Genomic DNA, 18636 nt, shown 5'->3' with positions numbered 1-18636 from the left:
CTTGACTGTCACCTTGTAATCATCATCACGCAAGCTCAGCAATGACTCTCTCAATGAGAAAATAAAATACTCAGCAGCTGTGGCCATGACCATCTCAGTGAAGGCAATAATAAACATGAAAACCACAACAACAGCTATAAGTAAGCTTTGAGATTCATACAGTAGGTAATAGGCTTGAAGAGAATAAATCCTCCTTAGTTTGGATGAAAGCTGTATTTTAATTTTTCAGAAATAAAGCTTATATTTTTTATTTACTGAAACCTTGTGGAGGATCTATGATCTGTCCTGTAAATCCTTTCAATTCTATATTGACAAAAGATAGTTAATCCCTACAACACATGCAATCCACCCCATAACAGTGTACATTTTAGTACTGTTTGTGCTGCTTTAGTTGCATAAAGTGTGTTGTAAACGTGGTATGCCAACTATCAGAGGTTAGATTATGATCTTTGCCTGTGCCATTTTGAAAATAGAAATTAGAAGATTTTTTTCCATTATTACATCTGGAACGTACTTTAACATTTTATTATAACTTAAAAAAAGTTAAAATCTTCTCCATCGTTAAGAAATATCTGCTCCCCAAGTTATTGAAATTTATTTTTTAAACGTTAAATGTTGCCTGATTTCCGTTTCAACTTAAAATCATTTTTATGTAGTTTTTCTTTCTTGAAGTCTATTCTGATAACGATACATGATAAATGTTGTGGCATTCATAGGGTAAGAACATTCTGTTACAAACATTGATAAAGCCACTGAATTAATTTGGATAATTGTTTAATGTAGAAGAATGTTGCTAGGTTATGAAAAATTGATTGGAATTAGACAATAGGTGCAGAAAAACACCGCAGGCCCAATCGGCCAAGGGAACTAATCGGTGCTGTATTGTTGCTTGATTGCACGGTGTCACAAAGGCTGACACGGTGGCACAGTAGTTAGCACTGCTGCCTCAGAGCACCAGGGACCAGGTTGAATTCCGGCTTTGGGTGACTGCCAAATGTGTAGATTTTGCACATTCTCCCCATGACTGCGTGCATTTCCTCCCACAATCCAAAAATGTTCAGGTTAGGTGGATTGGCCATGCTAAATTGGGGTTATGGGGAGTCTGGGGAGTGGACCTAGGTAGGGTGCCCTTTCGTAGGATCGTAGAAGCATAGAATCATAGAATTTACAGTGCAGAAGGAGGCCCATTTGCCCCATCGAGTCTGCATTGGCCCTTGGAAGGAGCACCCTCCTTTAGCCCATACCTCCACCCTAGCCCCGTAACCCAGTAACCCCACCTAATCTTTTTTGGAAACTAAGGACAATTTAGCATGGCAAATCCATCTAAACTGCACATCTTTGGACTGTAGGAGGAAATCGGATCACCCGGAGGAAACCCACGCAGACACGGGGAGAACGTGCAGACTCCACACAGATAGTGACCCAAGCCGGGAAGCGAACCTGGGACCCTGGAGCTGTGAAGAAACAGGGCTAACCACTATGCTACCGTGGTTGGTGCAGACCTGATGTGCCGAACGGCCTCCTTCTGCGCTGTAGGGATTCTATGAATAGGTTCAAATTCCGTTTTGTCAACAGTTAAATTGAGGTAATCAAGATGTATTTTGATACATGTTTTGGAACAGGCCAGCCTTCAAAAAGTTTCATGCCAGCTTTTCCTTAAAGAATTTCCGAGACTATCTTCTTCTCTTCCTCATCCTGTAAATGTAGGGAAGCTTGACATTCAATCTATTTTTTAAGTCCTGTTTAAAATTTTTGAAAAGCATGGCACATGTACAGCAGAAGTTAGCTCCATTTGTAATAGTTATTGTCAACCATACAATACACAAATCAAAACTCTAATATTGATTCACTACCAGAAAGCAGCAGAATGCAAAAGAAAGATGTGCATTTATACAACGCTTTTCATGACCACTGGGCATCTCAAAGCGCTTTACAGCCAATGGAGTAAATAAAATACTTTTCCTGCTTTATTTCTATTTTTACTACCAAAGCAATAAATACACCAAAACTTCACAAATCATATTTACAGAGAAAACAATGTTACAATAATTGATTACGATTTTATTTGCCAGCATGATGTCATTCAGAAATTCAACACTGCAAGATAGCTATGTAAGTGTGTTCTGATACGTTAATTAAAAGAGCTTGCTTTATATAAAATATAGAAAATGTAAAACTAATATATCATTAGGGCAGTGAATTTGAACCCTGAGGGAATGTTGAGAAGGTTTATTTTCTCTTCACCAGTGAAAGTTACTGAGATTTGAATCAGTAAGCTACATAACAACACAGGTTGAGTATCCTCTATCTGGAAATCCGAGAAGCAAACACATCTAGAACCTGAAAACAAAACAAAATACTGCGGATTCTGGAATCTGAAACAGTTCTGAAGAAGGGTCACGTGGACTCGAAATGTTAATGCTATTTTCTCTCTCTATGAATGAATGTTGCCAGGTCTGCTGAGTTTTGTCAGCATTCTCTGTTTTACGACCAAAACCTGCATGTTTTTGAACCTCATTGACCTTTAGCGCTGGTAGCCCCTGGCCCGAATTGACATTACTCGAGCTGATACGATCTCACTGACCGAATCTTGCCGACCTTTAGCGTGGGAAATCTAGTTGTTAGCCTGCGCAGGACACAAATTTTGCAGAAGAACATTTTTAAAAATAAATTTAGAATACCCAATTCTTTTTTTCCAAATTAAGGGGCAATTTAGCATGGCCAATTGACCTACCCTGCACATTGTTTTGATATGTGGGGGTAAGACCCACGCAGACACAGGGAGAATGTGCAAACAGTACACGGGCAGTGGGACCGGGATTGAACCCGGATCCTCGGACACATGAGGAAACAGTGCTAACCACAGTGCTAATCTTACTGCAGATTACTTCTATTTAATGGTCAGTGATATTTACTTTTCTACTCATTTTAATGTCTTTAGACTATTGCTCGCTGAGGCTTAGGCTGTTGTAATGTATGTAGGCCTCGTCCTATGTGTGGTATCCGAAAACCAAAATGATCTGAAATTCGAAACGCGTTCGGTCCCGAGGATTGCGGATAAAGGATATTCGACTTCTATTGGTACAAGTGAGTCATTGTACAGTAGCCAGGATATTAATTTATCAACATGACAAAGACGATCGTCCTGTGGAATTAGAATCTACTATTGCACCTACCTTCACTGCCTGACAGTTTGTGAGACTGTGATCTGAAGAACAGAAATACAACACTATTTCCAAGTCTCCTGTTTCATTGCAGCTTACTTTCATCCAACTGTGTCACAGGCCACGGATATATTTGTCATGTCCTTCACTTCATCTCATGTGAAATAAGTGATTGGGAAGTAACAGAAGTGGCGTTTGACGATGAAAATATCTTTCGTTGAGACTCAGCTGAACTCTTCCATTGAAATGAAAGGAGGAAGTTTACTGTCATTGAAATCTTCAACAATAGCAGGTTCTCCCAGTTGTTCTCTAAGTGCATATGTCCCCTGCTTTCAGACTGATGGCTTCAATGTCATGAAAACTTTTTCCGTTTACATATTCATTATTGGATTCATGGTTATACAGACCTCCGTGAACCTCTGTAATAGACGTTCCGGTGCAAGAGGTAGAGCGCAGGCCCTCTGAGTGAGTCAGACTGTTTCCAAACTGAATGTTGTACTGCATATAGTGACGCCTTAAAATAGCTTGAACCTGAAATGAAAATGAAAATCGCTTATTGTCACGAGTAGGCTTCAATGAAGTTACTGTGAAAAGCCCCTAGTCGCCACATTCCGGCGCCTGCTCGTGGAGGCTGGTACGGGGATTGAACCGTGCTGCTGGCCTGCCTTGGTCTGTTTTAAAAGCCAGCGATTTAGCCCAATGTGCTAAACCTATCAGAAGAGAGTCTGTCACATTAACTTTTGTTTGGTCATGTCACTGCCGTTTTTGCAGGATAAACTCCATAAAAATTGGTGGGTCCATTTGGTTTCATACTGGAACAGACCAGTTCAGACCTTGAATTCAATCCACAGTAACAGCTAACGATTTTATTTCAAGATGAGTTCCCATGAGTTCCCATGTTATTGCCCCATGAGCAGTGGACTTTGAATTTCCGTTAACAATTGTTAGCAAGATTACTTCCACATTTCAAAACTTCCAGAATTACATAGCCAAATATAGTCATCAATCATAGATTATCATAGATTATCATGGAATTTGCAGTGCAGAAGGAGGCCATTCGGCCCATCGAGTCTGCACCGGCTCTTGGAAAGAGCACCCTACCCAAGGTCAACACCTCCACCCTATCCACATAACCCAGTAACCCCACCCAACACTAAGGGCAATTTTGGACACTAAGGGCAATTTATCATGGCCAATCCACCTAACCTGCACATCTTTGGCCTGTGGGAGGAAACCGGAGCACCCAGAGGAAACCCACGCACACACGGGGAGGATGTGCAGACTCTGCACAGACAGCGACCCAAGCCGGAATAGAACCTGGGACTGTGGAGCTGTGAAGCAATTGTGCTATCCACAATGCTACCGTGCTGCCCTCATGTTAATAAGGAAGCCAAATGCGAAAACAATTAAAAGGAAAAATAAAATTCTCGCTGACAAAATTATAGTTCTTCTGTAAAGAAAATGGGCTTGATCCTTTTTACAATCTCTTTATCCCTATAAACGTCTGTTGGGATTGGTTCATCTAATAATATTGAGTGGGTTCTCACTGAAATTTGTAAGGAGAATAATGTCCATTTAATATTTTTCCCTAGTATCTGTACTCCTCCAAGTAATGGATATTCAAACACATCCAACGACAAATGTAGAACACTCACAGGCCAGCTACAGTATGCATTAGATGTAAATTTATGCTCGCTCTACTGGATCAAGTGGATCACAAACGAAGATCACAACAATGCTGTTTAGATAAAACTAGTTCAATTCCACCTGACCAATCCAGACGATCCACCAGGTTGATGATGTCATGGATAATGCGTTTCTTCTGGAGAATGGCATTCTAACAAATATTTTTGACAGAGGAGCTTAATCTTTGCAGATATTTTCTTCCAAAGAATAAGTGGATTGGATGGAATTATAATGGAACAGGTATCCAAGGTCTGTGGAATGAGAGAACTTGACAGTCCCAATGTCTTTACCTAATTATGTTCCCAAAATAGTTTTTGAAGGAGTATGACAGGTAGCAGCATCGCAACATGAAAAACACTATTACCTCTCCATTGAAGAAGCAGAATATAGTTGCCACCAACAGACCCTACAAAAGAAAGACAAACATAGAAGTAAAACATAGCCTGAAGTCTAATCAAAAGGCAAATAGTACAATTGTTGAGCCTAAGGCTGGTATTTTCTGGCCGTGGCATGGCGGGTTCCACCACGGTGGAAGCGTCAAGTCATTCAAATCCCTGTTGACTTTAGTAGGACCAACAAACCCCGTCAACGAGAGGGAGCAGAAAATGTTGCCCAAAGAGTGAGGGAGGGGAGTCACCTTTCAATAGCAGTGCTGTAGCCGCACAGGCGGCTGGTATTGCTAGGAGTTTATCTGTGTGGCCATCTATGTTCCGCAGAACAGTCACTGTACTGTACTGAAAATTGCACTGGGCATTTTGCCCACTTGCAGCTACCATACACACATGTACCAGCAGATGGAGTCTGCTCGGAAGAAATGGTGAAGGATCGATGTTTAACACCTCGTGATTGAATTTTTTGAGCACGTGACTAAGAGTGTACATGAGGGTAGTGCAGTTAATGTAGTCGACATGGATTTCAGCAAAGCATTTGACAAGGTCCCAAATGGGAGACTTATGATGAATGCAAATGCGCATCGGATACAGGGGAACTTGATAAGGTGGATTCAAATCTTGCTGAGCTGTAGGAAACAGAGGGTGATGACAGACAGCTGCCTTAATGACTGGAAGCCAGTGTCCAGGAGCGTACCACAGGTATCTGTGCTGGGTCCCCTATTATTCATCATTTATATAAGTGACTTAGATGACTATATGAGGGGTCGGATCAGTAAGTTTGCGGATGTCACAAAGATCGGCCAGGTGGTTAACAGTGAGGTTGAGAATCTGGGTTACAGGAAGATTGTCAAATGGGCAGAAAAATGGCAGACGGAATTTAATCCTAAAAAGTGTGAGATGATACACTTTGGAAGGAGCAATTTGACAAGGAAATATTCGATGAATGGCACCACACTGGGAAGTCCTGAGGAACAAAGAGGCCTTACCTGTTTGTAAATAGATCTCTCAAGGCAGAAGGGCAGGTTATTAGGGTGGTGATAAAGGCATATGGTACACTTGCCTTTATCAATTATAGGCATAGATCACAAAAGCAGGGAGGTCATGTTGGAGTTGTATAGAATTTTGGTGAGGCCACAGCTAGAGTACTATGTGCAGTTCTGGTCGCCACATTATAGGAAGGATGTGAATGCACTGGAGAGGGTGCAGAGGCGTTTCACCAGAATATAGCCTGAGATGGAAAATTTAAGTTATGAACAGAGGTTGGATAAGCCTGGGTTGTTTTTGCTGGAGCAGTGAAGACTGAGGGGCGATCTGATTGAGATGTACAAAATTATGAAGGGCATGGACAGGGTGGATAGAGAACAGCTGTCACCCTTAGTTGAAGAGTCTGTTACGAGGGGACACAAGTTCAAGGTGAGGGGTGGGAGGTTCAGGAGGGATTTGACGAAAAACGTTTTTACCTAGAGCTTGATGATGGTCTGGAACACATTGCCTGGGTGGGTGGTAGAGGCGGGGTGCTTCCCATCCTTTAAAATGTATCTGGATGAGCACTTGGCACGTCTTAACATTCAAGACCGTGGGCCAAGTGTTGTAAAATGGCACTAGGATTGGCAGATCAGGTGCCTTTCATGCGGCGGTGCAGAAACGCTGGGCCAAAGGGCCATTTTTGCACTGTATTATTCTGTGATAGTTTAATTTTAAGGACACAGTCTGACAAAAAAAACAACAGAGATCTGTTCTCTGCGGGATTAGCAGGGTCGTTCCTGGCACTCGTAGCAGCTGGAATGACACCGCTATCAAACGGCACTCTGGTTTCTTTCAGGGCCTCAGTGGGGAATGCCTCACCGAGGCCACCCTCAGCCGCATTTCCTGCACTAAGGAGCTCCGCTTCTCAGATAAAGCCAATATTTCAGCCAAGGTTAGGGGATCTATGGAATTGGATTCAAAAGGAGGAAGTGCGAGCTCAACTGCCCATAACTCTGAATTTACTGAAAGGTAACGTAATGGTAACCAGAGTTGAAATAATCTGTTAATTATAGTACATTATAGAAGCTCCGCTTCTTAGTACATGAAAAGATTGGGGCGCCACTTGTGACCCCCAGACCTCCAACAATACCCCAACTCAAATGTTCGGGGGTCCTCGAGCTCCCCCCCATCCCACGGACCCCACCTCATAGTTGAGGATAAGGGTTAAACCTTTCAGGACTTAGGTGAACAGAAAGTTCTTCACCAGAGAGTGGTGAATCTGTGGAATTCACTACCACAGAAAGAACATGATGCCAAAACGTTGTGTAATTTCAAGAAGGAATTAGATATAGCTCTTGGGGCTAAAGGGATCAAGGGGGAAGACGGGATCAGGGTATTGAACTTGATGATCAGCCATGTTCATAATGAATGGCGGAGCAGGCTTCAAGTGCCTTCTCCTGCTTCTATTGTCTATGTTTCTATGTTTGATCATTCGTTTCCTTTGGTAAATGTAATCGGCATTGATGAACGGCTTATATTTCCATTGTAAATGAAGATGGTTAGAGTTTAATGTAAAAGAGGAAACTACCTCTGCAAACAGCAACATTAAAGGAAAAAAGGCAATGTTTGCACTGTGCTCTAATCTTGCCATGTTCCTCAAACGGTTGAATGATTCAATCTGAAATACATCCATTCCACAATCTGCTTGTGTGTGACACAAGTTAAAGATGAACTTTACCTGATAATGCATTAAAATATGCATCACATAGTCATAGACTTCTTCAGCTATTCGGCCTTCTGGCTTCCATGGGAACAGTACAAACTGGATCCCAAGCAATGGAACTAGTATCAGGGTAGCCCTGACCGCCTTCATGTAAAGGTTTGACTCCGTTCTGTGTGTGACTTTTAACTTTGTTATAAGGACACGGACAATGTTCAGCAAGAAAAATAAGTTCACCTATGGAAACAAAATTAGGTGTCAGTTCGGCTTTTTCTGATGTAAACGTGTTCCCTTGTTAGGCTGACAACTTAACAGTTTTTTTAATATATGTGAAAGTCAAGCTCCATTTTTTTGGCTGAATCTACTTAAATGTCATGTAAACTTACCAGTAAGGCAGCACAAATCGGGCCATGTATTATGTACAGCAGATGTGTTTCAGAACTAATCCAGCAACTGTGTGGAAAATACAATATTTAAAGTGTAAGTACACCATTATTTTAAAGAATAATAAAGAATGACAATTTTGTTGAAATACAAATACTTCAATTATCTTCATACTTCAAATATTTATAAAAAGAGAAAGATACACACAGACAAACCACTTACTTATCATTGTAATATAAACTTCTTGCTACTGCATGTATTGTGGCCGGAATAAGTGGGAATCCTGTAAAATGGAACATTAATTAGGATAAGTGATCATTGCTTCTCACATTGTAGATATTTAGCTGCATGCAGATTGTTTTTGCTGATACTGTTCTGTGCAAGTTGTAGTTGGCAGACTGCTATTTCCTATGCGTAATGTAAAGTTAATAGAGCACTGTCTAACTCATTAACCTTCAGAAATGCCACTGGATACAATGATAAAGTTTCCATAGAAACAGCTCATGACCTATTTCCTCAAATGTGGAATGGACATCAATAAGAAAAGTGAACATTTTGATATGCAGACTGCTTAAATAGACGTTACTGCTTTGTTCCTTAGGATTTCAGTGAGCTTTGATTCCAGGTACAGCTAACAAACCTAGGCATAGTGGCAACTGGTTCTGGTGATGTAATGACAGGCACTAAGTGGGTTTATGCCCATTGGAGAAAGGGCAGTATTCACCAGGAAATGGTGATTAATGACGTTTTGTTCAATTAGGCCCCTTTAAAATGTTCATTCTTTTTTATTCGTATATGGGATGTGGGCGTTGCTGGCTGGACCAGCATTTATTGCCCATCCCTGAGGACAATTAAGAGTCAACCGCAATGCTATGGATCTGGAGTTGTAAGTAGCCAGACTAGGTAAGGATGACAGATTTCCTTCCCTAAAGGACATCAGTGAATCAGTTGTTTTTTATTTACGGCAATCAACAATGGTTTCATGATCATCATTAGATTTAGCTAATACAAATTTCACCATCTGTCATGGTGGGATTGAACCCGGGTCTCCAGAGCATTATTCTGGATGTCTGGATTACTAGTCCAGCGACCAGACCACTACGCCACTGCCTGCAGATCCTATGAGGTACATTTAGCCCTATTTGTCGCTTTACAAGAATATTAGTCAGAACATGGTTCAATATTAGGTGGTATTCCAGCCCAAAGTGGGGCAGCTTTCTGCTCCTCACACCAATGCCCAGGTGATCTCCTCTGGTACCCACCAGTTCATCCAATCTGGGCACTGCCACTCTAGGATCTACAAGCATGGCCTTCCCTCTCCCATGATGCCCTTCTCCCCACACCCTAACCTCTTCCACTCCTCCACAATCCCAAAGGATCCCACTCTGAGGGCAATTCCTCTCATTAACCAGCTTTTACCAGCAAGGGGGCTAGCTCAACTGCCGAAAATTGCTGCCCAAAGCTAAAGGCTTGCGCTGAATGCCTGTTTTCCACCTGTAGCCTGGCCAAGAAAATGGAATGGGAACATGGGACATCTGGCCAGGACACTTTGCCAATCCAAATCCATCCAGGGTGAAAGTTTACCTTGCTGTGACCGGCTGCTAACTTTTTCAACTCAACCTTTACACTGAGTTTAAATGATTTGGCAGCCAGATACAAGAATGAATTCATGAGTTGAAACAATCACAAAATCACTCTCTACTGTAAGCATGACATGTTATGCTGTTTATCTTCTTTATCTTTTCTCTGGAAAAATCTGTACTCCTTCCCATATATAGAAATGTTAGCTTCTTCAACAAAAACATATCTTTTGAAGTGCCACATCCCCTCTTAATTGTTGCTTCACAATCTGTTTATTGCTAGCATTCCGTGAGTCGGTATCTAATTTCAGTTCAGTATGATAATTTCAGGACTTTTCTTAATAGTACTTGTGCTCAATCAAAATGTTCAGATACCATTCCTCAAACATCCTGGAATGCAAAAATCAAGACATAAATGCATGCTGCATTTGAAATATAATAAGTAGCCAACACTGAATGAGTCATTTCAACACAGTACTGTGGCTTAGAAAGTACATACCCCATCCGAGAAGATAATACCACAGTAAGTGTTGTTTCTCAGCAAACACAGCAACAACAATAAGCGTATGAAGGTAAATGCCTTCGCACAACATCCAGAAGTAATTGCAGCCCATTAAGTACAGATGAAGAAACTGCAACACTTTACAGCTGATCTGCAAAGAACAAGGGATAAAACTTTCTGTGAGACTGTGCAGGGGTATCTCAGTGTACACAAGCTGAAATTAAGAGAACTTTGAGGGCTAAAGTCAAGTTTTAGTCCAGCTCTAAATATAAAAATTTGCAGTCGGTCATTTTTTTCAGAGAAAGCTGTGAAGATAGAAACCAGCCAGTGCTATTCAGGCAATAATTCTTGATTTATAATTAGCAAATATAATGCAGTGGGCATAGTTAATTATGTGGTGCCAAAACTGGAAAATGTTATGTAATTAACTGAACAGCTCAATTAGATGAAGAGGACAACCTGAGCAAACAGCAAGCAAATGTACCCCGCTGCTTCTCTGCATTACCATATGGCCTAGAAACATGTCAAAGCAATTTTTGATTAGGTTGAATGAAATTAACCATGGATTGTAGAAAATACAGTACCATAGCATCCGGTAATAGCATTTATAAATATGGCTTGAGCACACTTAAAATAATGTTTTACCAAAATTACACAGAATTTTATATTTAGCAATTTTAGCAAGAAAGAAAAATATGTGGTATTAAAAGAACTGCAAATGATATATACTATAAAGAGAGGAAATAGCATTATCAGTCCATGACCACATTAAATAGTAGAGTGTCAATGACGACAGAAAGCAGGCCCACGCCAATGATGCGAAAGTTCATGTTCCTATGAAATGAACTCTTTCTATACACAAGAGAACATTGCACAAGCACAGGGATTTTTTTTGAGAGAGGAAATATTGTTTGAACAATAATACCATGAAAGCATTTTAAATCAAATGTTTCCATCAAAATCAGTCATTTCTTGACTGGATATGAATTTATTGCCTTCCTATCTTTGTCCTCCATTGTACCAAAATTGCTGATTCAATATTAACCCTTTAATAACACATCACAAAACTGTTGGTGCTGGTTTTAATGAAAAAAAGAACATAATATGTTCAGCAGGATAGCCCCTTGGGTCATCTGGGCCGGGATTTTCATGGGGACTCTGAAAAACTTTAAAGGTAGCAGACTGGACCCAGACCCAGAAGTCTGACCACCATTTCCACCAGATCCTATTTTTCCTGGTAGGAGAAAGAGAGCAGGATTGACTCCCACATGTGGGAATCCTGAACTCGGCAGGGCTATTTTAACCCAGTCTGAGTTCAAAGAGACCCCATTTTGCCACAGCGAGCACACTATTCTGCACTTTGTGAGTTCTGAATTGTTAGAGTAATAAATGCCCATGAAGGACAACAAAGGTCTGTCGAACTGTCAAGCTGTGGAGCTATTTAAATAGCCTGCCCTTTGAAATTCAAATATATTCCTGCCTTGTGTCTATGAGTTTAGAAAATCTGTGCTGGCAAGTTTAACAGATGCATGTTGACATAACCCTAAAGACTATGATTAAAGCATTCATTCTGCTTGATTGCTTTCCACAAGCTATCATTATCACAGTAGGGGTGGGGGTCTTTAAGTTCACAGTGTGACTGACAGCTTCACAAGGTTATTAAGGGAATAGTTGTCCTTGACATGGGGTTAGGAATACAAATGCTTATTTTTATAAAGGATTAAGTACTTGAGGAGATTCAAATGTATTGAATGGGCTTTCATGAATGATTTTTTGTTACTATAGTGAATATATTAAGAACTTTGTTTTATTTCAGCACAGTATGGCTCCTGAGGTCTGCCAATTGTGGATAATGGCATGGCGGGTGTAAGGGCTTAAGGTGGTGTGTGGGGCATGAGTTAGCATTAAATTGGCATGGGGCTATAAGAGACCTTGACACTGAGTGGGATTGTGGGTTGGCATGAGTTTGAATGTATAGGTATGGTGGATGGGTGGGGGTGGGGGTGGGGGGGGGGGGGAGGTGGGTGTGAGGGATAGAGGGTCTAATATTTATCAATGACATGGACAAAGTCTCAAATAACCAAAGTGGGCATTTAAGCCAGTCTGCCCCCACATGGCAGCCCTTGAGCCTCCTCCAATATGTGTCTAGAGGCCAACTGCATCATGCACCTCCCCCCATTATCACCTACCCCCCAATCACCACCCACAACACCATCCCTGGGAATGAAGGTCTCAATATTGGGGCACCTTTCACCAAGGCAGGTGTAAGGAGCCGTCAGATTTCCCGTTTCTGCGCATGCATCAAGGAAGCAAAATTCCAGGCCCTTTAGATTCATTCAGACATAGCTTACAATCCTAAATTTAAAGGAATAAAGTGAAATCTCTCAAACAATTGGTAATGAGAAAACTGGTGAAACAACCATAGAGAAGACGAGGAAAACTATTTTTACTCAGTAAGTTATTATGATCTGGAATGCATTGCCTGCAATGGTGTTGGAAATAGGTTCAATATTACATAGAATTTTTCAACACAGAATTAGGCCATTTAGCCCAACAGGTCTGTGCTGTTGTTTATGCTCCATACGAGCCTCCTCCCACCTTATTTCTATTCATCAACATTCCATTCTATTATTTCCTTCATCATGTATTTATCGAGATTCTCCTTAAATTCATCTATGTTATTTGCTTCACCCCTCCCATAAGATGGAAAATAAGATGGAATATTCTCACCACTCTCCATATAAAAAGGTTTCTGAGGAACCCTTTATTGGATTTATCAATGACTATCTTCTTTTTATGGTTTCAAGTTTTGGCCTCCCCAACCCATACATTTACCCAGAATTAAATTTGACCCATCATCATCTTCTCTACTTGTACTCTGGGTCCCATGTAATTTTAAAGTCTCACGTCAAGGTCAATCTTCAGTCTTTGCTGTGCTCCAGAAAAAAAGAGTCCCAACCCGCTAAGTCCTGCTTTTCTTCAGTTGACTGGTAAACGCTAAACAAGATTTCCTTGGGTCTGCTGTCAATCATAGGATGACCTTTCATTGACTCTAAGCAGTGCCTGGAATTACCCAGGTTCAAACGGTGCTATTAGCCTTGAGGGTTGTGTGAGGAATTTTAAACATTCTCTGCTTGTAATAACTTTTAAAGGAGATTTGGACATGTTCCTGAAAAGGAAAGGTTTGCAGGGTTTCTGGGAAAGAGAAAGGGGCTGGGAATAATTTGTTTGTTCTTTTTAAGAGGTCTAGTGGGCTGAATGGGCACCCACTGTGGCCTATGAATGTCAATTGATGTGATACAGCTTGTAGGTTTAGTTACGATATACAAGATCTCCTGGACATTGGTGGGAAAATCCACTACTTGCCAGGTTGGAACCGAGGCCGGCGCAGGCCCAATATGCCTTTGCGTACCTTCGCTGTAGGAGATCCAGTGTACATGCACAACTTTGGGGAAGGTATCACATGGATCCCTGACGTTAGCTGTCAACGTCGGCCCTGGCCGCATCTGCCATGGAAAAGCCGATTTCGGACATCGAGGACCAGGTCCTGTTGACTTCCGATTTTGAGACCGACAGGGACGTATTGCCACCATTGGAGCCCTTTGGGTCGGCGCCCACATCTGCCTCTGTTCCGATGACCACACAAAGGAGCTCCGCATGGAAATGCCACTCCTCAGTTCGGTGCATGCTTCTGGATGCCACACGGTCAGATCCCCGATGGCCGTTTCCGGGTTAAGTTGACCCGTCTGCGGACATGGATTTATCTGTGGACTTGGGTGAGGGGTTAGAGTACGAGGATAAAAAACCCAACCTGGCAGGGAGACCCTTTGGGTAGTGGAGATCCTGTATATTGTAAATAAACTTCACCTTTGTTTTCTACCTGCTTGGTCAATGTGTGCTACTTTAGCAGATTCAACACTTAGAAAGGAATCATGGGCGGGCATCTCCAGATCTGAGACTAAGTGTTGAAGTCAACGCAGAATTCCTGGACTTTCACGCCAGAAAAGCCAGCGCTGCACCTGGACCGATTCCGCTACTGTTTTTTAAAATAAATTTTGTGTACCCAATTAATTTTTTTTCCAATTAAGGGGCAATTTAGCACGTTCAATCCAACTACCTTGCACATCTTTGGGTTGTGGGGGCGAAACCCACGCAAACACAGGGAGAATGTGCAAACTCCATACGAACAGTGACCCAGAGCCGGGATCGAACCTGGGACCTCGGTGCCGTGAGGCAACAGGGCTAACCCACTGCGCCACCGTGCTGCCCCGGTTCCGCTACTGTTGAGGGGCTAGCACCGGCGCCACGTGGAACAGAATCGATTCCAATGAGAAACGGTGCCAGATTCGCTGGTTTCACGACTGAAATCCAAAGGCTGACAAGCTGCAGAAGGATATAAACAATTCTCCCCACACACATCATCTCAACCAACAAAATGGCAGCGAGGAGAGCAGCCCTGAGATTGACAGACGCCAAGCTGGAGACCCTCTTGGACGCGGTGGAGGAGAGGGGGAAGACCCTGCCCCCGGTCTGGGAAGGAGGCTGCCAGCCGGCGCCGTTCACCGTGCCTGGAAGCAGGTGGTAGAGGCCATGAGTGCTGTGGGCAACAGCATCTAGAAGGGCCAGCAGTGCTGGGGAAAACTGCACAATCTCCTCAAGGTGGCCAAGGTGAGTAGGCAGCAGCGTGCTTCAGACACTAACCCTGTCCCACACACCTGTAACCCTAAACGCCCCCCCTGGAGGGCGGCCGAACCCCAACCTGCACCACATGCGGGGTATCCATAGCGGCCACCACAGCTGGGTGCCTTGGCAACTGAGGCCATCACCTACCCACCTCCAGGGCTGCATGCGTTGGTTGTCTATCACTGTTGTTTTGTATCATCCCCACCCGCTAGGAGAAGGCTGCTGATAACCGCCGGGAGTGGGAGAAGACAGGAGGGAGGTCGCCTGGTCTGAAGCCCTTCACTATGGAAGCAGAGAGGGCCCTGGATGTGGTTGGCGGCCAGAGGAATGGGAGGTCGCTGAGGTGGAGCTCGGTCACGGATGAGGAAGTGAGACCCTGCTGAGTTGTGTCAACCTCCGCCCCAACACCACCCCACATTACTGCCACGCCAACACAACCCTAACCCCCACCCATACACTCACCATACACCCCCCCCTGGCACGCGGTCTAATCATGTGTCTTGTATTGTGTCTTGCAGGACCTTCTGGAGATGCAGCGGGTCCATCTGATGTCCCCTGCCCCCAGCCAGTGCCGCAGACGGAACCCCCCTGTGAGCCCAGCACTGACGATGAGCAGCTTGGACACCAGCCCTCCACCGGAGATTCTGGAGACCCCAGAGCACGGGTCGGTGGATGACAGATGTCCCATCACTGCTCTTTCTTTTTTTTAAACATTTTATTAGGATATTTGTTGTTTTTTATAATAATAACAGCAATATAAAGATGGTACATAAAACATTTCCATCCCTATCACAATGAAACAATAGCCTAACCACCACCACCACCCCCACCCCCACCCCCACTCCCTCCCCCCACCCAGATTTCTTCCTCTGCTGATATTTTAATTTTCTCCGAGAAAGTCGACAAACGGCTGCCACCTACGGACGAACCCTAACATTGACCCTCTCAGGGCGAACTTTACTTTCTCGAGACTGAGAAACCCAGCCATGTCACTAACCCAGGTCTCAATTTCTGGGGCTTCGAGTCCCTCAACATTAACAGAATGCGTCTCCGGGCTACCAGGGAGGCAAAGGCCTAAACGTCAGCCGCTCTCGCCCCCTGGACTCTCAGCTCTTCCAACACTCCAAAGATCGCCACCACCCATGTTTTAAGTATCGTGGACATACCCTTAACAAAACCCTGCCAAAACCCTCTAAGCTTCGGGCATGCCCAAAACATGTAGCATGATTTGCTGGACTTCCCGCGCACCTCACACACCTGTTCTCGACCCCAAAAAACTTGCTCATCCAGGCTAAGCCTGGCACATGATGAGGATGTATTAACCCTGCTTAAGGCATCTGCCCACATACCCGCCTCTATCTCTCCTCCTAGCTCATCTTCCGACTTGCCGTTTAGTTCCTCTATCAGAGATTCCGCCGCCTCCATAAGTTATTTGTAGATATTTGATACCTTCCCCTCTCCCACCAATGTTCTGTAAACTACCCTGTCCTGTATCCCCTGTGGTGGCAGGAACGGGAAGGTTGGAACCTGCCTTCTCAGAAAATCTCGTACCTACAGATATCCAAACTCATTCCCTGCTGGCAGTTCAAATTTCTCCTCCAAATCATTCAAGCTAGGAAAGCTACTGTCTATAAATAGATCTCCCATCCTCTCAATTCCTACTCTCTGCCATCTCCGAAACCCTCCATCCAGTCTTCCCGGCACAAGCCTATGGTTGTTGTAAATCGGGGCCCAGACCGATACTCCCTCCGCTCTCCTATATTTCCTCCACTGCCCCCAGACTCTCAGAGCCTAGTTGGGGGGCTCCCCCCCCCCCACCCCCCACACCCCCTTCACCCCCCCCCCCCCATGCCGATTAGCCATCACCCTTCTTAGACCAGTCACCAGCTGGCGTCCCTCGCCTCCTCGGGCCCGCCCGCGGGCATCCACCGTGCTCGACCTCCCCTTTGTTCCCTAGCAACAGTTCCTCCCCTGTCAACAGAGCAGCCCCCTCCACCCCTCCCTCCCCCCCTAGTAACAGCACCAGAAACCCAACCCCCCATATCAAACTTATCACCTTCTCACCCCCCACTGCGCTTCCATGAGCTAGCTCAGCTAGCTAGTCTGGAGCTCCCGCCCATGGCACCAGACCTCCTATCTCCCCATGGGTCTCTCTCCTCCCCCCACTTGGACATACATATTCAAAGCATCCCAGTCCCCAGTAAACAAACAATAGAAAAAACCCCTCCATCCAACTTCCAATGGAACAGAGTTAACTTTACATTTCTGAGCAGCTGCACAAACATCTTATCACAATGAAAACCAAATAAAAAAGGAAGGGGCAAAAGCAATCAAACAAAAAAAAGAACAAGAAGCAAAAATAACCCTTTGTTAAAGAGAGCACTGCATATTCAAAACAACACAGAGGTGATTTTGACCAAATTGCCACCGCAATGCCCTCCCGCAAGGTTCAGTGACCTTAATCTCCTGCCAGCTTTTTGTCCTTGAGAAAGTTAATCACTTCGTCCGGTGATTGAAAATAAAGTTCCTGGCCCTCAAACATGGCCCAAAGACGTGCTGGATATAACATCCCGAACTTCACCCCTTCTTGAAGAGGGCCGATTTTGCCCTATTGAATCCGGCTCGCCTTTTGGCCAGTTCCGCGTCCAGGTCCTGGTAGATGCACAACTCACAGTTCTCCCACTTGCAGCTCCGAACCTGCTTAGCCCACTGCAAAATCTGTTCCTTGTCCAGGAACTGATACATTCGCACCGCCATCGCCCTCGGTGGTTCATTCGCTCCTTGCAACAGCTTTATGCGCTCTGTCCACTTCCAAGCATCGCGTAAACGCCCCATTTCCCATCAACTTTTCCAGCATACTTGCCTCATATGCCCTCACATCTGATCCCTCACTCCCCTCAGGGAGGCCGACGATCCTCAGGTTCTGTCTCCTGGACCTGCAACCTTTTCTGGTGGTCCTTCATCAGCCCCACCTCAGCCTCCAAAGCGGTTAGATAGTCCTCGTGCTCGGACACCTTTTCCTCCACCTTCTGAATCGCCTGTCCGTGGGTTTCTAGACTCTGATTCATCTGATCAATCGATGCCTTAATCGGGTCCAGAGTATCTTTCTTTAGCTTGGCGAAGCTCACCTCAAAGAAGTTCACTGGCTGTACTGTCGACCACTGCGCCACCACCCCAAGGTCCTGCACCTCCACCATGTTTTCCTGCGCTGCCAGCTCTGCACGCATCTTTCTTGCTTGACTGTGTCTTTACACGGCCACTTCTAGTCGACTGCGCCATACACTGGTGGGGGATTTCTCCTCACAGCCTCATTCTCCACCGATTTATCCAGTAGAATTCTGAAAAAACTGTGAGAAAAGGTCCAAATGTTTTGTCACAAGTGGGAGCTAACAAATGTGCTACCTTCTTCTCCATGGCTGCCACCGGACATCATCACAGCTCTTTCTAACACTCTCCACCATCCCAGAGACTATCACCACGGTAGGGCACTTTAAGGACACTCTCTGGTGCACACCACACAGCTGCTCTGGTACAACAGGTAAGGTAGGAACACCCGAGG

The 18636-nt window shown here is 44.2% G+C and overlaps 1 protein-coding gene across 2 annotated transcripts in view; it reads right to left on the bottom strand.

The window, feature by feature from the left end:
- Positions 1–1940: 1940 nt before the first annotated feature.
- The window catches only part of LOC119961827 (calcitonin gene-related peptide type 1 receptor-like), a 110325-nt gene continuing 93629 nt past the window's right edge, over positions 1941–18636 (bottom strand). For both annotated transcript variants that reach the window (XM_038789207.1, XM_038789206.1), the window contains exons 8-13: positions 10392–10545; positions 8535–8595; positions 8315–8381; positions 7947–8165; positions 5215–5256; positions 1941–3695 (exon numbers count right to left, since the gene is read on the bottom strand). In XM_038789207.1, coding sequence (XP_038645135.1) covers positions 3474–3695; positions 5215–5256; positions 7947–8165; positions 8315–8381; positions 8535–8595; positions 10392–10545 — 765 coding nt within the window. In that variant the 3' untranslated portion in view covers positions 1941–3473. The remainder of the gene's footprint in view (positions 3696–5214; positions 5257–7946; positions 8166–8314; positions 8382–8534; positions 8596–10391; positions 10546–18636) is intronic.

Source organism: Scyliorhinus canicula, chromosome 2 (assembly GCF_902713615.1).
Source record: "Scyliorhinus canicula chromosome 2, sScyCan1.1, whole genome shotgun sequence".
NCBI lineage: Eukaryota > Metazoa > Chordata > Chondrichthyes > Carcharhiniformes > Scyliorhinidae > Scyliorhinus > Scyliorhinus canicula.
This window is presented reverse-complemented; position numbering and strand designations above follow the sequence as displayed.